The sequence below is a fragment of the Lingula anatina genome, chromosome 1 (assembly GCF_051362555.1).
Source record: "Lingula anatina isolate TDL-2025a chromosome 1, LinAna3.0, whole genome shotgun sequence".
Classification (NCBI taxonomy): Eukaryota; Metazoa; Brachiopoda; class Lingulata; order Lingulida; family Lingulidae; genus Lingula; species Lingula anatina.
In genome coordinates, this window is record NC_141767.1 from 36,723,126 (window position 1) to 36,747,568 (window position 24,443).

The 24,443-nt window shown below is 35.5% G+C and overlaps 2 protein-coding genes across 5 annotated transcripts; one reads left to right on the plus strand and one right to left on the minus strand.

Annotated features, from left to right (window-relative positions):
- The first annotated feature begins 166 nt into the window (after positions 1 to 166).
- LOC106155054 (casein kinase I) lies at positions 167 to 21,471 on the plus strand. 4 transcript variants are annotated; one of them, XM_013529661.2, is made up of 11 exons: positions 167 to 948; positions 2,917 to 2,957; positions 4,827 to 4,896; positions 9,959 to 10,107; positions 11,975 to 12,209; positions 12,513 to 12,683; positions 13,488 to 13,636; positions 13,920 to 14,015; positions 15,735 to 15,836; positions 17,746 to 17,852; positions 18,367 to 21,471. In XM_013529661.2, exons 1-11 carry the CDS (start codon positions 759 to 761, stop codon positions 18,422 to 18,424), a joined length of 1,368 nt encoding a protein of 455 aa, XP_013385115.1. In that variant the 5' UTR covers positions 167 to 758; the 3' UTR covers positions 18,425 to 21,471. The 4 variants fall into 4 exon arrangements, with proteins under 4 accessions (XP_013385115.1, XP_013385114.1, XP_086857290.1 ...); XM_013529660.2 differs by having other exon boundaries at positions 18,566 to 21,471; XM_087001164.1 differs by lacking the exon at positions 15,735 to 15,836.
- Positions 21,472 to 21,825: 354 nt separating this feature from the next.
- LOC106155055 (PCNA-associated factor) lies at positions 21,826 to 24,402 on the minus strand. The gene is made up of 4 exons (XM_087001166.1): positions 24,244 to 24,402; positions 23,923 to 23,994; positions 23,537 to 23,681; positions 21,826 to 23,113 (listed from the first exon to the last, which is right to left on the minus strand). Exons 1-4 carry the CDS (start codon positions 24,278 to 24,280, stop codon positions 22,978 to 22,980), a joined length of 390 nt encoding a protein of 129 aa, XP_086857292.1. The 5' UTR covers positions 24,281 to 24,402; the 3' UTR covers positions 21,826 to 22,977.
- Positions 24,403 to 24,443: the final 41 nt, after the last annotated feature.

Sequence of the window (24,443 nt, forward strand, 5' to 3'; positions counted from 1 at the left end):
TAAAAGCACCACTGATTGACGTCACACGACAACAAATGTTTTCTTTCAATAACCAAGGTGTTATTTGCAACGATTTTTTAATATAACAGGAAGCAGTGAACCTGTAAGAAAGTGTTGATGTAAAATGTACAGGCGCACGATGCTATTTATTAGGGTTGCTATGTGTCTCGTCTAAGCCGGTTTGTAAGGTGTACGCCCTGTTGCGGATTTACCTTGACCTCATTAAACAGCCTTGACGTATAGCGCATTTGTAGAGTTAAACTAAATAGTTCCAACCAGTGATATAAATATATTATAGTTTCCCTTGGAATTTAAAAATTCTTAAGAATAAAGAAAGCTGTTGACTTTTTATTCAACAATGTCTGATGCATTGGATTTTACGCAAGTTTAGGACAAAATATTTTATCTAGGCGCAGTGATCCCATAATTTGACCATTTTTCTCTGTGTAAGATCGAAAGATTTCGTTTTGAGGGCACCACAACATAATTTGGCCCAAAATCAACGCCGGTTCGTGTTCCATAGAACAGCTTTTGTATTCCTTGGATGTAATTGTCACTTTTGGGATAAATTGGAGCACAAATGGAGGAACTCCATCCACGATCAAGGACTAAATAGACGCAGGAGACTGCGATGTATACCGAGGCATGACACAGCTCTGTGATATCAAAGACAGAAATCAGATTTGAAGCCTCTTTTATTGTTTAGTGTAGGGTGGCCAATCTGGCTCCAAAAGCCCTATTAATCCGTATCCACACCCATGAGTGGCAATCAGAGACGTGATCGGGACCGCGATCGAACCGAAGAACAACGACGGGTTTCTAAAGCAAGCGCACGAGGCATGCACAGCAACCGGACTAGTAGCAGTGGGTCTGGGGTGTTGATGGTGGGGCCCAACTTCAGAGTCGGAAAGAAAATAGGGTGTGGGAACTTTGGAGAACTGAGGCTAGGTAAGGTATTCAATATAATTAATGAAGCTCAATTTGAAGGGATGAAATTCAAATGAAAACAAAAAATTTGATAATTTAATATTTTGTAAAATTAATGAAATGTCATAAAATTAGTTGCATGAGCCTGCTTTAGTGCCAATTTTTGGTCAGTCCACATCTTTGACATTTTAATTTATTTTGATTATTTGTTAGAAACAGATGTCTCCACCACAGTAGAAGTCAGAACTGTACTAGACCATTGTTTGCTGTCCTGCTTTGCAAACTTAACCAGATTTTTTACCACTCTTGCTCACATATATATATTTTTGCCCTCTATTAAATAAGCAAAAATTTTTCACTGCAAATATTGGGGCATATTATTTCTAAGTAAATGTTTTATCTTGTCTCGCTGTGACAAACCTATATTTATTCAGCACTCGTAAACTTGCTATTCTGTGCCACAGAAGTTAATCAGCTATGGCCTCTGTTGTTTGGCTAGCACAGCCAGTAAAGATGAAAATATCAAATGTAAATACATAAAATTTGGGCTATTAATGTACATGTCTATTAATGTACATGTGACTTTGAATAAGGTAACCACCTGAACAAAATGATAGGTGGGTCATACTATTGTGTAAAGTGACATGAATTGACGTAAAATGGATGTTTATCACTTTAAATCAAATAATAAACCTAATTTATAAATGAAATATTGGAATTTCCAACCAATAAAAATGTTTACCGTTAAATTTCATGAAAGGGATATATTCACAACTATTGATAAAAAGAAATGCTTTTGACGGCTTTTTGGAGTTGAAGAAAGCCTATCTATAAAAGGAAGTAAGTCCTGTTGTCAGAGTCAACAAAATGTACTTAAAAGCTTCCTTATATCTGAATAAAATCATTCAGATGGTTAAGGTAAGCTATTTTTGGTGTAGAATCCATCGATTGGGTTTATGAGGTCTAATCTACTAATCAAAATGAACAGTTTGTTTTATGTCGTGCCCTTTTGCACTTAAGATGGGCCAGTTTGTATAGGTCACAGGTAAAGAGACGCAGGAATGAGTAACCCTATATCATATTATTAACGGTTTGATGGTTTATCTCTGTGGAATCCTCCTTGTCTTTGGTCTTAATATAATAAAGGCACCTAAAATGGTGACTAGATAGGCCTGTAGCTAGCAATTTCAAGTGAAAGTGGGTTCTTTTCCTAAAAAAATATGACCCTTTTTACTGACAGCCTTACGTGTGTTCATAGAACCTGGATCAAATTTTGATTCTGAATGGACTTTTTCCTCTACCAAGATGACGGTTCATTTGAGCTCCTTTGCCTTCAGGTCTGATACAGTCAGAAAAGCAATCCAAGACCCTGGTCTGTCTGAAACTGTTTTGACACAACCAGGGGATACGAAGTCAGTTAGCGTCTTCTCAGTCCACTGAACACTCAAACTAGTAGGCCGCAGAAAATTGCTAGTCTGAGACGAAATTTACTGGTCCAAAGATGAAATTTATAGATAGTGCAAACATTAATCTAGAAATCTCCACTATTCCAATTGGACTGGTAACTTCAAAAAGTCCTTTATTTTATCTAGTCCAGTGTCAAATCTACCAGTCAATTGTCTCTGACCAGTGTAGGCTTGTGTCACAGATTGCATGGGTACCTCCGTAGAAAATATCACTGTAACTTATAAGACATATATATGAAGACAGGTCTACAGGGAAGCCTCTTCTTACAGCAGTTACTATGAAGGGGCTGGTTCATTGTGTCCAAAAGTAAAAATGATAGAAGTTCATTACAACTTAAGTCCAGTTGATTTAAGAACAGTTTCAGGGGGTTCTTAAAACATTGAATTAGAAAGCTTTAATTCACATTCTGGGAGTTGGGGATCCCCTGAAAGGTTATGCTGTATTAAAATTATCTGAATAATCAATTATCATAACAAAACATTTTTTTTTCATTTGTTAATTTTCTTTCTGTCATTTTTTCAGGCAAAAATCTGTACAACAATGAACACGTGGCAATTAAGTTGGTAAGTATCTGTATTCAGATTGTAAGAATATTTAAGTCTAGCTTGTACTTATTTATATCTGTTAAAAAACACATTAATTTTGACTGGCGAGTGATAAGAATTTATATGTACATGCATTGTTGCAGCAAGAAATGGGTTGAAAGTTAATACTGCATTTATCACCTGTACTATTCAGGGATTTGTGAAAAAACAACCTTACCTTCTGATTGGCATGTTCCCAAAATGGCTGTTATCAATTAATTTGGTATTTGCTACCAAAGAAATAAAATGACAAGTGAGTTCAGCTAGTAACTTGAAGATTTTTACCAGCCTTCATTTATTTGCATCAGTGACCATTACTTGTTATGTTAAAAAAGATTAACCTAAGACATACATATAGTTCTATTGGGAATAATTCATTATGATTAAGCCTTAAATGGTGTTCACAGATGTAAGCATGCATGTTACTTGAACTAAACACTTAAAAGTTTGATCAGCAGATAAATTTCTTGCCCCTGAGCAACATATCTAGACAGCGAGATCATTTAATCTATTCTGCTTTCCTGGAATTGCACAGTCACTTCTTTTAAAAGTCAATATATTCTATATCAATCAAGTTTTTGAAAAGATTGGTACTGAGGTACTATTATCTCTGTCTAAACCAGGCAAGGCATTTCCCAAATATTTTTATATACTTAGCATGTTATCAAAAAACTGTGATGCACTTATAATATACATATTACAGATTAGTTTGCCTCCTTGTTAACATCAAGTACTCCCATTTTGTTCAAAGATGACATAAATAGTGTGTGAATAACTAATAATGGGCAGTGAGTATTTCCAATCACCTTCATGTGCCATGTTGAACTCATTTTAGTTTTGTGATTTCCTTTCTCCATGTCCTTGCTTGTTGCAACCTGGAAGATAACCTCAATGTCGACTGTTCTGGCCACATGGCTAGTTTCTCGTGAGCATATCTAAGAATTTTGTCTGATGCTAAGGGTAATTTACCTTGGCAAATGACAATGACAAAATTGAAAGATGCTTGCCAGTTATCAATGTTAGACACAAAATTAATTTTTTAACGTTTTGACGTAAATGGATATCAAGCAAGCATCAAGTTGTTTAATTTTATGATATAAGTTTTAAGGCTGAGATTGTCACATGAAATATTAAGTGAGAGATTTCCTTGTAAAAACTGCACTGATCAATGGCAGAGTTATGTACCTTATAAAGATGGACAGAATCTTATTTCCGGCAACAATGAAAGCATTTTCCTTTCTCTTTTAAGCTTCTCGGTTGTCTCTTAATAAGATTTTGCAAACTGGCTCAGATTATTGCTTCATGTTTTCATGAGCAGCATCAAAACAAGGAAACATGCCATGATTGACTTATACAAGGTAGCCAATCACCCTTCAATAATTATTCAATGCAGACCAGTAGAAGGATCTTCATAATGTTAGAGTAGTTAGTAACACTGGCTTGCAACAATTTTAAGACATATATTTTTGTATAATATGTAATGGAAAAATAGAAGTTTAATATATACCTGGAATTGAAGTTTATGTGATAGAATTTGGTGTGAGTGCAAGTCTGGACGTGATGTCTATGCCATCCACAGCATGCTCTTGTCCGTTGAAAAGAGTGGTGCTGATGCTTAAGGGAAAGGGAGTTGGCATATAGCAATAGACTTCTTCAAAAATCATAATTTAACAGGATACTAGGAGCCCAGGTGGGTATGTAGAATATCTACCTGGAGTACCTGGTATTTCAAAGCTGTCTTATGCAGCAATCCCCTAAGTTGCTGGAAAGTAAGTGTTTTCAAGAGCAGCCATGGACATTTATTGGCGAACATTTGAAACTAATGTAGCATGTTTGTTTGTTTTTCAGGAACCCATGAAGTCTAGGGCACCCCAGTTACATCTAGAGTACAGGTTTTATAAACAACTGGGCCAGTCAGGTGAGTGGGGATAGTTTTGATATAGCATGAGAATAGTTAATAGAACTTCATAGCTCTTAATTACCACTTTATCTATATACAGGCGCTGCAGGTGTCTGGATTGATTCTGTTCACCTGTATCTTTCTGCTTGTGATATTATCCTTGCTGGCAGACAAGCACCCGTTCACCTCAACGTTGTCTTGTCATGTGTTGTCTTTACTTGAAAATGACTGTGAAATTTATCATTGGGAAAATGGAGGTCAGTTTCGAAAATCGGCGCATATGTTATTTATTAACAGTTATCTAATATGGTGTTTTGCCTACTTTTCTTTATCTTTTTGCCTGTTATATTTCTGTTCACGTTGCAATTCCCTGACAGGTTTGCCATGTTTGAAGCACAGTGCATGTTTTAAAAACCAGCATCATCATAATTGCACCACCAGCTTGGTGCATGCCAATGGTTTTCTAGACTTGTGTTTCTCAGAAGTGCAGGCTTGTATTTTGTCAATGTTAAGGCTTTTGCAGACTTTACGAAAGGCCAAAAAATCTGTCAGACATTCTGTCTGACAAGCTTGAAAATTCTGTCAGACCGAAACAAAATCTGTCAGACCGAAGTAAAATAATAAAAATATGAACCATTATTCATCTTTTCATGTGTATTTTCTAACGTTTTAAATCATTGACATTAAATCAATTATTAAATTTTTGATATATATTTATTTGTAAAAAAGTAAAATAAAAAAATAGGCAAAAAATTACTTGCATAACAAGTTGCTTTTTATTTAATGAAAAAGATGCTGTGGAATGACACAAGGACTAAAAACAATACAAGTATGAAGAATGTGTAGCTATTAATATCAAATGTATACATGTCCATAAAAACGTCTGTTAATCAGATAACCATTTCACACATTGTTTTTGGCAATAACATATGCATTTTGAAACAGCACAATTGAAGCTTTGACAGGGACTGTCCGGTCCGAGTCTAAGTTTCTTCTTCATTTTATTTCTTTTTTTTTATAAAAAGAAACTCAAACTGTGAGCTTTCATCAAGTTCATGTGCACTTTCTCCAACTAGTGGTGAACGGTACATGCAAATACGTACATATGTTCCATAATTTAAGAACCCGTAATAAAGCTGTAACATTTATGTTGCTATTGATCAAAATGATAACTGTAGTACTCCTGACACTCGGCACACACTATTTTCCTCTCCTACAGATCATAAGTCCACCAGGGCCTACCTTCTTTCCAATTTTAATAAACTTCCGTTTCTCTTCCTCACTTCATTTTCATTTTTGCCACGCTTTGCACCAACGAAGTGTTTAAAGTTCAACAACGTCATTTCTAAGCAAAAAGCTTATCCATGAGTACTATGTACGACTGATAATGAAGAAACAGAGGATCAAGTCTGTAAAAACGCAAATAGCACGAGCACATGTGTTGCGGCCATCTTGTTGTGTAGGGGTATTACGAAAACGTAAACGAGACTGTACATTACATCACTCAGGAATCCCCCAACCTCAGCCAGTCACAAAATAGTATTTGTGAGTGAAACTGAGGTTAATATATTATGTATAATTACTTGGGAACTCCCCGAGATTTTCACCCCGTCTCTCTTTTTGACTGAAGTAAAATATATCGTCCAGAAAAGAAACAACAACGTATTCCTTATATTTACACATTCCCAGTCAGTTTGAAAACTCGCCGGACATAAGGTCCGACGATACAGGATTTTTTATCGGACCGAGACGAAATTTGCCAGGCATGTCCGACGGTCCGACGCCTTTCGTAAAGTCTGCTTTTGTATTAGTGATAACCATCATCTGTTGATACTGGCAGGCACAGTTTTTCCTTGGTTATGTACTAACTGAGCAAATGCTAGAATATATAATTGTGTGAGCTGGAATTTTGCATGCACCAGTGTACTGTATTGGAGACCTTAGGGCAAGTTGGATTATAGTCACAGCTGGATGATTTTCACCCAAGTTACCATGTTTTTAGTTAATTGTAGCCATTTGTCGTAATTGTGTATCCATTTGAGCCAGCACTTGGATGTGTAATTTTATAAAATGTCAGCAGGATGATGTTTTGCACATGTCTTAGATATGATTGAAGTGATTTCGTCCTGGCCACCGTTCTTTGGGTTTCAACAACAATGATAACAATATTCCTACATAATATCTATGCCACAGATAAATTTGCTGCCTCAAAAGGAACAATAACAAAGAAGACTGCTTATAGAGTGGTATGGTTTAAAGTATTGTATATTATCCACCAACACAAACATTACAAACTGCATTTATGACAGTCCACAAGGCATGGGTTACCCTGTTTGCTGAACAAATCAATAGTGCTGTGGTTATGGCAGTCCATGTTGTAGTAACCGGAGGGATACTTTGCACATTAAGTAGGACTACTTGCATGCTGAAAGTAGATAAGATGAAATTTCTTATCCTGTTATACAGATGGATTATGGTTTCGCGAGCAAGGTCCCCGCATTGTTGTATTGTGTTAATAGATTATATTAATCAAATTTAATTAGGTTGAAGTCATAAAGAAGTTTTATTGTGTATTATGTGTGAAGAACTTGTGCTCTCTGTTAGATGGGTTTTGTGGTATATTAAGAGAGTGGGGGACTTATTTTTGTAGATAAACCCAATTTCCTCCAATAGCCTTTTAGAATTGAGAGATTGGTTCCGAAAAACAGATGTCTAGTTGCCTGAAAACTCTCCGAGTTATCAAAGGTAACCTAGTTTTGATCATTTGATCACTCACATTTGAGATTCAAAATGGTAGAATGTTTGGGCAGCAAACACAGACAGAGCAATTTAGATAAGAAATTATAGTGTGACATAAAGGTAAAAGCTTCCTCTGGCTGTTTTGATTTGAAGATCGAAAGGATGTTGAAAATATTATGTTTCATCACCATCAGAGTTTGACTTAAAAAATGGACAGAAAAAAAAACAAAGCTTCATATACATTATGAATCCCTCCTAAATGGTATTTTTTACATACTCTATAGAGATTTGCTTTTCTCTTTCTAGAAAAGCATTAAGTAGGCTTGCGTACTTAAGGATGTAGATAACAGGGGTAGCTATCTTCTAAACCGGCCAAGATATACCAACATGTTACATATCAATAGAAAGCTTATTTCAACAGCTCTTCATTTCATATCCTTATTTTATTATGTAATCGTTACGTAATGAGATATAATGCTTAATAGGTGTGCTCAACATGATCTTTACACCCTAAAAACTAGAAGTCCACTACAAATGGACATGTGTAGACAGCTTGACTCATGAGCCCTCATAGGGATCAACAAGAATGCGCCTCAAATTAGCGATATGTGTTAAATTAGCAGAGATATCAAAATAAACTTGGTTTCCAGTTCAACGAGACCCCCTAGCCTAACTAAAGCATGCCTAAGTTGAAAACGGAGCTGATGTTATGAAATCCCAGACACATACTTTCAGACAAACCTTAGATCTAACGAATGAATACCAGCTTTCATCAGTTGAAAGTTCTAATTAATTTTGACACTGGTCTATATCGTTCTCTTGAAGCCATAAACTGAAGCAGAGAAATCAGCCTTTTAGTGCTCCCCGGAGATTCCAACGTTATATAATCAGTGAGCTGCATTGGCAAGCTGAGAAATTTAGTTATTTATACTGGTTCAGCCCTCTACTCACTGCCTATGTAACTGTCACAATGTCTTTCATCCATTTTCAACATTAATATTGAACATTTTCAACCGGAGGCCCCCTCCATGCATTGACAGCAGCCACCATGTTAGTCGTGACGTCAGCATTCTTCACCATGTGACACCTAGGGGGAGTGCCTTTGCCCATATACGTCTCATCTATATGTCTGCTTTTCAAAGCTTTAATAGATCGTCAGAATTAAGTTCACTGATAAATTCAAAATGAAAAGTATTGTTTGGCAAGTGAAAGCGCGACGTTACTCACAGAATGTGATAGGCTTAGCAGCAATCTAGTACGGGAAATATACAGCTGCACAGTGGAGCTGCCAATCAAACACATATATGGACAAGTGTGACCTACTTTAAAACTCAGACACGCTACCACAGGGGTAAATCAGCAATTAGGCTAAAATTACGGGTTTATTTGTAAACTTTCATTATTTTAAGATAGGCTGATATGTAGTTGATATTTCATCTATCTAATACTGACAAATTCAGAAAAACACCCAAATTTTGACAATTTACTGTTATCTACATCCTTAAAAGGGGCTAATGCAGCAATTTGGACTGTAGTATGAAACCTTTGGCAATAATCAGATCTTTAACTCATGTTGGCTTTTCTGTATCTTTGCACTGAGTAACTATGTTGTTGCTTGCTGGCCTAGTATAGCTTATGGTAGTACTGAATGGGCAATCTAGTAGATAAAAGTTATTTTTGAAAGCTGTGTTAATTTTTCATGAAACTGTTATGGATGCACAGAAGCAGTGATAATGGAATCCTTGTTTCATTTTTTTTCAAACTGCTGCAAGCTTGTTTTGTTTGCCAAGTCTGTTTGCATTGGTTGTAAAAAAATCACAAAAGTATATTCAATATACGAAGCACATAAGATATAAAGCCAAAGGCAGCAGTCAATCACTCAGATTGTCCACAGAATGTTAATAAAAGAGTCAAAATATATGATTTCACTTTATTTATGGTTTATTTATGGTTATATCTTGGGTTAGTTTTATGAAGACAGATGTTATTTGAAAATTGATTTTATTGAAAATAATTCTTGTGATATACCATTGTAGATTGAGTTGCCATATGAACCTTTTTACATTAATTTTATGTCTTTTATTTCATGTTTTCCTATCTCAATCACTCCTGCTCATGCATCTATCAACTTCTTAAATATGTAATTAAATCTCTCTGTTTTTGCTTTTAAACATAATATTTTGATTACACATTTAACCTCATTTGTGTTGGAGTTTGAAAAAAGAAAACTTGTTGAATAGAAAGTTAACAGAAATTCAATGAAAACAATGTAGAAACAAAACAGTTTGAGAAAAATATAACATCCAGATCAATATGACACTGTGTTCATTTTATTTTCCAGAGGGTGTTCCCCAAGTCTACTACTTCGGACCATGTGGCAAATACAATGCATTGGTTTTGGAACTTCTTGGGCCTAGCTTAGAAGATTTGTTTGACCTCTGTGACAGAAAATTTTCCCTAAAAACAGTGCTAATGATCGCTATCCAACTTGTGAGTATGCAATAACCGTTGTGCTTCTTAAAGAAAAATTCATATTATCATGAAAGTCATGAGCATAAAAGCTACAGCAACCACTCACCTGTTACTTGATATTTGCATTTAATATCCTTAACGGGGTTTGTGTTTTGCATGTTAAGTGAACAAACACATTATTTGAATGAGATTACAGCAGTGTGTGCTGTCATTGGGGGTCACTGAGGTGAAGTGAGCTTAATTTTGTTTTTTGGAGCGCAGATCAATATGTTAAGTACTGCATGATTCTTAGTGAAAACTAAGAACTGAATTTATATTTAGGCAGTGGTCATGGTTACAGCACTAGTGACTGTATATATATATAGAGAGAGAGAGAGTGAGAGAGAGAATGAGAGAGAGATTACAGAAAACTGAAATGTTGTAAATAATATGAGAGTTGTGTAAATAAAGACTCTTTTAATACAAATGGCTGTTCATATCCAGATCCAGTTTCCTAAATCCTGAATGAAAATTGGGATTACACAGATGTACTTGCATCTGTTTTCCAAGGCAAACTTTGAACAAATATATTTCATATATTCAAGATGATTCAAATGCCTGTATATCATCTAAATATTCCTATAACTAAAAGCATCCTGAAACTTAGAGAATAGATAGGTTTTACTTCTATGATAATTTGAGACTCCCTTTGCAAGATAACATTGAGATTATGTGAAGTATACAGTTTGTCACTCTTTGTATTGTAGAGAAAAGCATTTAGGTTTGTTTTTTGTCAATGATCAAGTATCTAATCATCTGAGCCTATTTAAATGTTGAATAAATTGCGCTTTGAGGTACATCAAGTATAAGGAGCCCAATGTTGATAATCATCATGTTACTTTTGTCTGCTTATCCACATCTCTTACAAAATTGGGTCAGTATTTCAGCCTGCTTGAGTCTGAGTATGGCGTTGTGTTTGGCTGTAGACACGGTGCATATTCTGTGCAGTAATTATAGTGAAAATAAGATTTTATCCTGCTTATCTCAAACTGAAAATTAGGTTAAATGGTCTTTTTTAAGATGGTACAGAAGTCGGTAGTTCTGACCTGTGAATAGCTTTTTGAAATGGACATTTCAGCAACATGAAAAAATGTATAAGCTTACTGTTTATTAAAGCAGAAAACATCAGATAGTGTTGAGTGTACATTAATGAGATCTTGAAACCATTTTAAGAGGAGTTTCTGCATTTTAATGTTCAACTTTCACTGCTACCTGTTTCATGTTTTTGTAAATCATTGAACAGAATAACTTAAATAACTTAGTAATTGTATGTTTTTAGTTGTCATGTTTTGCCACACATTTTGATTCAAATCCATTGATGAATATAAACAATCTTAATACTGACTGGACCCATACTTGTAACACACATACTTGATTAACAATTCAAGAATATTTCATTCAATTAATTTTGAAATTTAGCACAGTGATGTGCATAGAAATTACAAAAATGACATAAAAATAGCTGTGTTTCTTATTTTCTGTCGTAAACAGCCATGTTATCCCTCATGCAAATGTGATGTTACTGTGAATGCCTCTGGGATTGAGTAGAGTCAAATAAACATTTTTACGAAAAATAATTAGAAAAGGCTTGGAGAAACTGGAGTCACACAGGTTTTACTTTTCAACCAGTCGCAGTTTTTTTAAGGCTTCACAAAACGAGGACCAGGATCTTTTTGAGATAAAATTATAAGGCCTCATCAGTGTCGTCACACAGATTGAAGAGTCTTTATTGTACAGTGGTCTCCTTTAATATTATTTCCTCTTGTGTCAAAGGTCTGAACAGACGATTTAAGAGCATGAGTTCAGTTCTTTAAGCAATAAATTAATGATCCATTGTTCTTTTCAGGTTACAAGAATGGAGTACGTGCACTCAAAACACTTGATATATAGAGATGTCAAACCAGAAAATTTCCTAATAGGAAGGCAGTCAGCCAAAAAACAACACATTATATACATTATTGATTTTGGCCTAGCCAAAGAATACATAGATCCAGAAACCCACAAGCATATACCCTACAGAGAACACAAAAGCCTGACTGGGACAGCCAGGTATATGAGTATAAATACTCATTTGGGCAAAGGTAAGAGTACTGCTGATTTTCAAATTTATTTTATGATTTTTTTCCAACGTAAACGCTTCCAAAAGGAGTTGCTGCAAATTTGAGATGGGTTCAGGAAATATGTTAAATTGCAGATTCTCCATAGACAAACTGATAGTAATAATTTATTCTGTTAATATATATATATATATATACAATAGAAATTGAGCTGTAAATATAAACATGTTGTTGGTTCAGATTATGTTTAAGATATAAATACGACAATGAATTACATCTCAAATAAATACGTCAAAATGTTTTTCAAGCCATCCATTTTCTTTCCAGAGCAGAGTCGGCGGGATGATTTAGAAGCATTAGGCCACATGTTTATGTATTTCCTTCGAGGCAGTTTACCTTGGCAAGGGCTAAAAGCTGACACTCTCAAAGAGCGCTATCAGAAGATTGGGGACACAAAACGGGCCACACCGATTGAAGTATTATGTGAAAATTTTCCAGGTAAGATATAACCATGACATTGTGACCTAGTTTGCTGGGAATTGGTCATCATAGTTGCACAGTTACACTGATACTAAATGGCACACTGATACTAAATGTCACACTGCTCTGGCTGAAGAGGATTCAAAGATATCTGATTTAGCCATCTAAAATATAGCGTCTCTTGTTTCAAAAGTTATTTCTTACTTTCTGTGAAATGAGGTCAATACCTTAAATTTTGCTGCTATGGACATCAAATAGGGAGTCACATAGGTGGCAAAATTTTCTAGGATTACTTTAAGACATTCTCCTAGAGGCAAGGTTGAATTGTCCTTGTCTCCACTTTGTACGGGGAAATGCATATCATGACTTGTGTGATTATATATATATATTCTTGAAAGAATGTTTATACTGTCTTAGTGTAAAGCTTTTAGGTAGACCGTGCATATTATCACATTTTATATAAATGAAGATTCATTTAGCACATATTGTTAGTGAGTGGTGTTATCATGGTAACCAATTGTAACTTTGGTATCAGTATGTCTGTACAAAGTATGTGCAAGGTCTCAAACCCCCCCCCCCAAAAAAAAAAAAAAAAAAAAGTGTAGCTGGGGGTGTAATTTAAAAGATTCGTGCCAATTACTAACACGGTTCTGTTCAAAAGCAAATAATTAATTGGTTGTCTTTAGTTTTTATCTTCTCTCCCTTTTCATTTTTTCAACAACATAGAAACCTGATTTCTCTTGTTCATGTGAATTATACGTGGGACTGCTCCATTACAGTGACTTTCTTAATCTCTAATGTTTTATTGTCTTTATTTTGCAGAGGAACTAGCTACATATCTCCGGTATGTTAGGAGGTTAGACTTTTTTGAAACTCCAGACTATGACTACTTACGGAAACTTTTTACTGATCTCATGGCAAAGAAAGGATGGGAGTGTGACTGGGAGTTCGACTGGACTGGGAGACAGTTGGTAAGGGGAGAAATCTTGGTAAAGTAGCAAAGCTATAGATAAATTGTTTTATGATGTGTTTGTACAAAAGTAACCACAAATAATAATGAATTGAACAGAACAGTTCAATTTTCATTTGTTTAATATTGAACTATAATGCAGAAGTTTGTATTTTAATGAAGAAATCTGTTTTTTGCTTCATATATAAATAAATCGGGAGCTAAATATGAAGGAAAAATGAAAAAAATCAATATGTTATGGAAGTGTGAAGTTCTGGTGTTAAGGATATGGTTGCACATTTCAGTCAACTCCATCAGGATCTATTCACACAACAGAAGGTGCCACTTCTCCAAACAGGGATGGCGAAGGGAGAGTCAGACACAACACCCAAACCAATAAGGTACTGAGACTAAAACTCTATCTGTACTCTTCTGTATATCTGTTGTTGAACTATGTTCCAGGACATTTTTGTGTATATGTACTTGTTACACTTACGAGGACTGTTGTTTTATATGTACCACCAGCTAGGAAGCTGGAGGCACTTTGGATTGCAATGGTCCATGTCTGACGCCTTGTCTCTGCAAAGAAATTCTAAGACTGTTAGGGTTGTTAAACTCCCCCCCCCCCCCCAACCCCCCAAACCCCCTAATGTATTCTAATTGCTTGGAAGGGTATTTGTCCCCTACCAATTGATAATTGTTTACTTGTAGGCTGACAATTTATCGTGGATGTTCTTCAGTGTCCTTTCAATTACTGTAATAGATTCAGTTACTGTTTTAGCCCCCCCCTCTCCCCCCCCCGCCCCCCCCCCAAAAAAAAAAAATTATAAACAATAAAATAAATAAATAAATAAATAATGAAATTTATTGATAAATAAATATATAAATAAGTTTGTCTAAGTGTTCCATGAGCTGGACTGGTTGCTGTCTGAGGTGCTCATAAACTGTTCTTGTTTTAAAAAGAAATACAATGTATCCTTTTAAGAAGTGTAATGAGAGAGAGAGAGAGAAGAAATAAAGATTATCCCACCTTTAGTTTCAATTCATGTAAACTGTTTACAACTTGCAGCTCTACTGAATTTATTTTGTTATTTTTTTTTTTTTTGTACATTCTTTAACCTTCTTGTTTTCTAAATTACAAACAATAAGAGGGTTTTGCTGAATGATGACAATAGAAAAACAAATGTTGATGAAGCTTTTCCTAAAACAGCCACAGGGTCTTGGAACTAAGGGATTAAATGTGATTTTTAAAATTGTTAAACCTAAGAAATATTTGAATACCCACAGATAAACAGCTCTCAGTCTTAAGAAAATATCTCTTGATAAAAATGTTACATTTTAAAAAGGATTCTTAGTTTATCAACACTTGGGTCAAAAGATATATCCCTGGGTTTTGTTGGCAACCTTAGATATCCCAGCATGCTCTGTATTATACAAGTATTATAGATACTTGAACTATTGCAAGTTCTATCAAATCTTGAGACTGACACCATGTTGATATCCCTGATCTCTATGAATTGTATTATCCTGGCTGGTGGTACATGACTTAGAGGCGCCCCACGCCTCTCTTACCTTCTAGTTTAGATAACAGACATCACTTTATATGCACTAAATATGTTTACAAAAGCTTTACACTGCTGGTGATCTTAACATTTAGAAAACACTAACACCACATAACTAAAATTAGAATTAACATGTGAAGAAAGCACTGGGTGTTTTTCATGTGGAAAGTCAGCAAAAGAAAAAGTGACCTGGTGGAAAAACTGCCAGATCTGTGTAATGTTATGAGGACAGCAGAGGGTTTAACTTAAAAAATGATAATTTTTGATATAAGGCAATTGGCATTTCAAAGGGGAAAAGGGACCACATTGGAGAGTAGTTAATGAAAAAGCTGTTGATTGAAGAAATTGTAAAAACATTGTTTAAGTGAATTACACGGCCAATGATGAAATACAGTAATTATCTCTACATCTTTTTCAATACAACAATCATCTCAGACTGCACTGATTTTAATTGAATCAATTCTGAAAAAAAAAGGAGAAAAAAAATGCAAAAATTGCTGCAGACACAATACAGTTGCAGTTCGCTTTAAAAAGCAATACATCTCCTCAATTTTGCAGCAATCAAACCCAAGGGGTACTGCATGGGGAGAACCACAGAGACCTAATAATTATCTGGGTCCTAATCTTACTCCTGCCGATCGGCATGGGGGCTCTGTTCAGGTATGTTCTCAGCTTCCTCTCCCCTGTTGTGTGGCTGTTTCGTGGTGGAGGGCGTTCATAGTGGCGTCTAATTTCTCTCTTTTTGATTTGCAATGAATCTGTTCATTAATTGTTTATGTTGTTGTTAAGTTGTGTTGCTTGATATATACCACACTTTTAACTTGCTTCATGTTTTTTCCCCATTTTTAATGTGCTTTGTAGTTAGTTTTTTTTTTTTTCTTTTGTTTTCTAAAAAGTTTCATACAATCTTGATCACATGTTTGCTTTAGTATTCTATGTTGAGTTATTGCATGAATGCACCTTTTAAGTAGAGCTTAGATATGATTTTAACTGTTACTAGCAATACACCTACGTATCCCTTAGATGATAAGAATAAGACATATTGTTAGTCTGAGAATTATTGTTACGCCCAAAAGACATTGGGGTCTCAATGTTGGTAAATTAATAATAAAGAGTTTTACATGCTTGTGATCAGTATGCCACCAGCTTAGAGCTAAAAGTTTTATAGATTTGCTGTTAAACCATTCCCCATGGCTCTGTTGCCGTGTACAAAACTAGCCACTACTCATCAGCTAAGTAACCATTTACACCCATCTTTGGTGGCACTCAATTTTACAACATTGCAAGCGATTTCTTGGACTTGGCCATTTATATATAGTGTGTCATCAAAGATGGGAAAAGTGATTCCAATTTAAACCAGTTTAGCCAAATGTTAAAACTGACTTAAATTGGCTAACAAAATAGGGTTGATTTGATTTGTTTTTGTCAAATTTAAATCATTTGTAGAAAAAATTGATGAAAAAGTAGTGTAGTCGCATGCTTGAAATTTTGAATTGGGGGGTGACAAAAAAAAGGTTGAAGCTAGAAAAGACAGGGGAATTCAGTACTTGTTTTGATTGACCTGATTTTCAGTCCTGTATTTTGTTGGGGGGGGGGGGTAGACTGTATCAAAATCAACCCATGCCTCAATCTTGTTGGTGGTACTAGTACATCCACTCAGACCTGGAATTGGCCCAAACCTCTCTGAAACCCCAGTTGTATTATGATTTGACTTTGTAAATTTGATTGTATTTTGCTTTTATTCAATAGAACACTTGTCTGTAATGAAATCACCGTTTTTGCATTAATCTCATAATCTACAGATGTAATCACAGTGACAAAAAAAGTAAATATTTGGTTTCAGTGTTTTCTAAGTTTAAACATCATGGAAAAAAGTCACATGCATGACCTTTCATTTCAACATTTACCCAATCTCTTTTGAGAGCATACCACTCCTTCTCAGTGTGGGATGTTTATAAGCAAATACAGATAGTGTGTGTGTCTTTAATCCCAGTGTATCTGGTGGGTATTTGGATACCATTTATTATAACATTTAAAAAGTTGCATTTAACTTGGAGGAATAGTAGGGGTACATGTAGTGCATAACCAGGTTTATGGATGTACAAAAAGCTTTCAGCCTGTCATTGAAGCCTACACCTATTTGTGGGGTGAGCAGCAGAGAGCTGGTGGTTTTTTTTGTATAAATGCCATATTACACTTAGGGAAAAAATTAGGATTTACTTTCTCAACGAAGTTGTAGTTGTTAAACAAAAGTGTTTTTATCTTAGAATTTTCTTTCTTCTACATGCAGAAGACTATCTGATTGGTTTTATAAACCAGTGTCCCAGGGACAAATTTTAGCACAGCTGGGAGTCACCAGGTTTGCTGAAGTCCAGGAGAAGGGATAGACAACCGTTTGGCCGAGCGTAGCATAAAGTTGGCCACTGTTAGGACTGCATCCTCTTAGCTTGTGAAAAAAAAAGGCACTTACCTTTGTGTATCAAACATCCACCGTTAAGGGCTTTCAATTAGAAGATTAAATAGTGATTAATTTGACAAGTGCTTGAATGATTTTATTTTTTCTTTTCAGGTTGTCAGTTCCACCAATGGGGAGCTTGCACCGGATGACCCCACAGCAGGACACTCCAACACGCCAATCACTGCTCAGGCAGAGGTAGAAGTGGTGGATGAGACAAAGTATGTATAAACCTATTGTATTTACCATTTAAATTGATAGTTTCATTGTTAAGCAGGGGAAAGGGCTGAGGGCAAGTAGGTGTAAAAGCATGATGGGTTGTTAGGGAGGGGGGGTACCCTAGACGCTTGTTATCAGGTGCGTTATGACAATTTGAAAATTATTTAGACTTGCGGTCTTGTGTATTACTTTCCTTTTCATCTGATTTCATGAGAAAAACTGTACACAGAAAAGGTTTACTTTCATGTTCTGTTTGCTTTCATGGATGTAATTCACACCTGATATTAGCTGAAGTGATATCAATTACGTTTCCAGCTTACAACAATAGTTGCCAATAATTTATCTTTGAGATGAACAAAATTGGAGATCTGTTATGTTCCAAAACTCGTAAACAGCAAAACAAAATTGGCAAGTACTGTGTGAGAGAAATCTTCTATCAGTACAAAGTCGTTTTCCTGAAAAGAAATCTAAGCTCGAGCAAGCCCTTTGCATTGTCATTTTATTTTTCCTCACTAGGTGCTGCTTCTTCCGTCGTCGCAAGAAAAAGAAGACGCGTGCCCCTCGCACCAATTGAAGAATAGGACATTGATAAGACTTTGAGTCAATGAGTCATTTATTTTTAACATTGATGCACCAGTGGGACACAGTGTAATAAATAAATCATTATTTGTTTGTATGATTCTGATTGGTGCATCCCCTCCTACTTTTCACGTAGGTGTTGCGGCTGCTTTCGTCAACAGAAGAAAAGTAAAAAGAAAGCCACGACGACAGCTCAACGAGGCAAATGACATGGGGCTTCTGACCAGGACCAAGACACTGTTCCTTTGCACAGATTTCGAGGAAGGAAAACTGCAGACAGTAGTACAGAGGAGAGTCGCAGCTAGAAATGCCAGCCTGCTGGGAGACCTCCCAGTGCTCCAGAAGGCCTAATTCTTATTTATTGTCTTGAGTCATTATACACCTTCATTTGGTTTAAGTCACACAAGAGGATTTCTTACTTTTAAAATCAGGGAACATGAAAGACACCTTTGGCCCCTGTGCAAATTTAATGTCACATGAAAGATAGGTATCACAGGATAGTAACTTTTTTTGTTTTGTTTTGTTTTTCACATGTGATAAAACAGATAGTCTTTGTTTGCTTTTGGAAAGATGTAACTGGCTTGAATATGTCTTTTTCTGCGGCAGGCTGTGAACTGAACGGTTCAGAGACAGTGATCTGTGATTTGCTGTGATGGACATGTGGTTTCAAACAGATGTCATAATCACTCTAGTCATATCATTGCAGATGGTGCCTTGGGCTTGGTCAGAAAGAACTATTGAAAGAAATATATATATGCGTATAACTTTAAAAATCTTTGACTCCTAAAGACATTGGGAATAATGACACACCTTATTAATAGCCAGACTCTGCAGAGAAGAACCATGACACTTCTTGTTGTTTAGGAGAAGTGTCTTGTGTAATTTTTATTATCTTCATGATCAAAGCTTCTTTTAACTGAGCACCCAATATTCAGTCTGCTGTTTGTAGTACTAGATGTACATTTCCTATCTGAAACTATAGGGAGGGAACATGCTTTATTTCCTGGTGTATATAAAAAAAGCATATTTATGTGCCACGCATGATAATCAACTGGTGGCTCCCTACCTATTTGTCACTTAGACCTCATACTTGAAAGGAACAGAGAAAGAAGGAGAATCATGTAAATGTATCTCTTTGTGTCAAAAATGTCAGTGTAACCAAGCTCAGGATACTGACATTCTACAAGCAGCTGTATATTTGCTTCTGAAATGTGCTACAAACTTCATATTATAGAAGCCATGTTTGTAATGGTGGTAGGATAATTGGCACAAGACGCTGCTTTCAACAGAGGGAGAACACAGTGGTGTAAATGACAGCTTGTTTGAAGTTCTTTTTATGTACAGACACAAAGTGTCTGAGCATACGATAGTAACCAGTGTCCAGTTGTCTTGGTTTTCAAAAAGAAAGTTGTCCGGGCAGACCTAGGATAATGACAAGCCCAAATTCCAAAACAGTTCTGCATTACAATTTACATGCATTTTGATCATTTTAAATCGTAATAGTGCATTCAAAAAGTAATAATCAGGTTTTAAAGCAAATCTTTAATGTTTTTGAGAGAAACCGGTGATATTATATATATATATATATTGAGACATGGAAATGAGGGATGACAGCTTTGTTACCGATTTGACCTAGGTATATAAGGATGCAATGCACATTTCAGCAAATTCACTTTTGAGAAATGCATTTGCTGCAAAGACCAATAACATACAATATTGTCCTGAAGGCATCTTCCTATTTTAATTTAGTCTGTACATTCTGTCAGCTTTGCTGTCTAATTAGTTATCATTCATTCCCAAAGATATCATATATGTTCTACTATTAGAGAGGGCTCCCCGAGTTCTCAGTACATTTGTGATACAGTCTAATGTCATTGCATTTGGTGGAGCAAACAGGTCATTCATTTATTCTCATTTTCATTGAATCGTACACCTGAGAGCTTTGTGAGAGTTTGCTTTACACAAATATAAACTGAAGGGAAAGTGAGGCACAAAGAATTTCATTTATTTACCCTAGAATGCAGATTCTTGCTATGACAATACCAAATGTATAAGCTGCGTCTCAAATTATATCAGACTTCTTAGAAAAATCCAGTGATGACAGTGCATGGTTTTGTATCACTTAGGAAGAAAAGCTGAAGGAAGCCTGGGTTTGCAAAGAACCTGTCACATCTACCTTGAATATCTTTGTGGCTGAGGTTCCATAAAGGATATTTTACTTCCAAGTTGTAATTGCCCATTATCTGAGACTGCACCCAAGTCAGTTATGGCTGAACTTTTTATTTGTAATATCAGGGTTAAGGAATTTTTGAAAAAGTGTCGAATTACAGTTTGTTAAGTTCAAAGATTCAAATGTCTGTTCCTTGGAATATAAGATAATAGGTCTATAATGTTCAAGTTGAACAAGATGTAGTAGTTTGTGATTTTAAGTAGGAATTTGCCCATCTCCTGTCACCTCTTTTCAATGGTCAGAATGTAAAAGTGACAAGGCAAAGATCACAAGGACTGTATCTCGGCAACTACAACATGTGTAAATGTACCAAATCCTCTAAGAATATGCCAAGATGCCTGCCAACTGGTACACTTTCACCATTAGACAGCTAAATATTCTGAAAAAAATGATCATAGGTCAGTTACCATGAGGTAAGTGATGTAACTGCACTGATGCATTTTACAAGGCACTAGTTTTATTATCTTGTTCTCAGGTGTTTGAAATAGAGAACGCCTGAAGATGCCTATAGTGTTTTGAACTTGTGCAAAAAGCCTCCTTAATTTGTTCTTCAGTCTGGGGGCCTCTTTTTTATTATCTATGAGAAATGGGATTTGGATTCTCATGACAGTAAGGTTTAATTGAGGGGGGTCAGGGCAGGACATTGTCGCAACAAATACTGTCATGGAAATGCAATCTTCGATTGTACTCATTTTGCTTTCTGGGAATTTAGGTCAAGTTTGTATGATGGATCATTAATTGTATGGAAGTATTAATCTTTTGTTCAAATTAGCCATGCTGTGGTCTCCAGAATAAAAGTCTTGTGCAACACATCAGTGCCTACTTGTCATTTATTTTCACTGTTAGTTCATTTGAATTGAAGGAGGGCATTTTCAATTTTATATTTGTAAAGTTGAAGTTTAACCTTATTGTAACTGTATGGAAATGTCTTGGGAGGTAATAGGGGACGGAGAAACCAAGGTAGCATCAGCATTATTTTTGCTGAAATAAAATAGAACTTTGAAATTACAATATAGCCTTTTTAGGCTGCATGTATGTGAACATTCAGTATTAAGCATGTCTGTATATAATTTGGCATTTGAAAAATAGAAATCGACTGTTATATGATTAAAATCATGTTATGATCAAGTAAACAGTAGAAGTGAAAAGAGTGCACTTTTAAAATGTAAGTGTATAAAAGAATTTATTTTCAAAAAATGACATATTTACAATTCACTGAGTTTAACAATATTCTGAGGATAGACCACAAGTTTCAAGTGTGGGATCACACGTGTAATGCAAATGATTGCTCCAGGATATACCCAACTTGCCAAGTCCTCAATCTAAAGAAAGTCTTCAATTTAAAGAAATATTCATTTGCACTTAGCTTATGTAAAACTTCCATTTAAACTATACTTAATGTCAGTAATTAGATAAAAATATCTCTTAGCTTGACACTGATGCTTTTTAAAAAGTTTTGTCAATAACTCTTGTGTCATCTCCAAAAAAGATTAAACCTTAGACTGTCAAGTGACATAATGAATGACAAACTATCGACTACTTTGACAACTTCTAAATGTACAAAAACGATCTGTATCGAAATACCATTAATACCCCCAGCACTGCTTTTGGGGAAAAATAAACAGGAATGATATATGACAATAAATTCTGAGACTCCAGCTCCTCAAATAGTCACATATACAGGTTACTGATACATCTGGATAGACCTAAAGGGAATCCTAGACTGTGAGCCGAATACCCAGGCTACCCAGGTATATAGATATACTTTTTTACGATGTGCAAATTCATAAATAGGTTTTATTGAAATTAACCAATCTTTGTAGGGGGGACAAACTAAATTGAAAATAATAAGTACAAATTTCAAAGTCCATGTTTTAAATATTCTAAAATTGTGCTTAAACATTGAAAAATATGTACCATAATGCACCATTACTATGCTACAGAATTTGGCATAAAATTGTATAACAGGTCCTAGAGAGACATTTTATTATGTTATTGCTTAGATAGTTTGTTTTCAATCATTTATGAATCATGAGGAAATTACTTAATGATTATGTACAGGTGGACGGACAACCTGTTTTCCATATACCCCCCCCCCCCCCTTATTTATTGGATTGGGGGAGAGGTACAAAAACTATTAGCATAAATTCTAAATCCCTGCTGTACTTGGATTCTTGCAGTATACAAGAATGATGAAATGTGTCCATAATTTCTTTCAAGCGGAGTGTTGCTCAACATGCCTGGTTAGCTCACTGATCTGCACACAGATCTCACTTCAGCTTTCGCTAATATTTACTTTTACCAATATAAGCAACAAATCACTCATCCTCATCACTTTCAATTAGAGGTTTCTTTTCTGGAATCACTTCATCATCACTGCCACTGTCACTAACTGCTCTTGTTGCTTTGCTTTTGGTAGGAAGTTTTGATTTAGCCTTGGTCTCATTTCCTGAACTGAAATAAAATATGATAAAGTCATAAAAGAGATAGCTTAGAGGCCATTTCAACAGCAAGACACTATATACTGTCTAATGTAAAGGTCTTCACCCTCATCAAAAAAGAAACAACTAGTTTAATACAAGGATGTAGTTATTTTTATCCAGTATCCATAATTATAAGTTTTAAAAAATCTGTAAAGTAAGGCCCAATGTTAGGGAATGTGTACAATGCAAATACAAATTCAAATCATGGAAATCTTTGGTCTGACAATTCACTTATCTTGTTTAAAACAAAACAGCAAGGCTCATAAGATTCTGTTTATTTGTCTAATTCAAGCTCCTCTTTTAAAACTAATGTATCATAGCCACTGTGTCTCAAGAGGAGCTTCAATTAGACAAAGACAGGGGCCTACATTGGCCATGGCACATTTTGGCATACCTTGTTGATGCACTTGGTCCTTCGTCATCTCTGTTCTCCTTTCCTTTCCCACTTGGTGATCTGAGTAGAAATGAATCCAATCCCTTCTGCCAAGATGGTGTAGGCCTTGGGTGTGCTGGATTGCCACCCGCATATTTCCCCTTTCCTAGTAAAAATTTTAAAAAGAGCAATGATTCTTACAAAAGTAATAATTTTCATACAAGGATAAAAGTAATTTATTAGGAACTCGGTCTACACTAAAATCCTCAATCTGCACTGGGAGAAATTTTGAAAAAAAAAATAAATAAATAAATAAATAAATAAATAAATAAATACATGTCATCAACTAGTCGGCCTCAGCCTGGTAAACTGTACCTGAAACATGTACTGATTTCTGACTAACTAACCTGTTGATGATGGACTATCTGCAGAAGCAGGGACAGCTGCCAGTGCTTTTCTTGGGGCTTTTGCTGCAACAGCTACAAAGATACAAAAATAAAAGATCTAAATGCTATTTATCTGTTTAAGACACAACTTGATCTTCAAATATTTATAACAGCAATACACACCTAACATCTGTTCCTCAGCTATCATTCGCTTCATGGTTGCATTATCATACTTACTGGGATGCATGTATTATGTATATAATATATTATATTAAATAATATAATGTGTTTTACGAAATTTGGTTCATCAATCTTAACCTCAAATAGTGGGCGTAAAATTACCTTTTACTGTAGAACAACTGGCTTTTGTCCTGACCATTGTGCTCCAATTTTACTGCTAACTGGACAGAGAAATGTATGGTCGCCTATTAGTTCCCACGTTCTTGATTTGCTTAATTCCCGCGTTTTTATGTTGTAGTCTCGAACGTCGAACGATAGTTAATGTAAATGTGCAAAATTGAATACTACTAGACCTTCTTTTT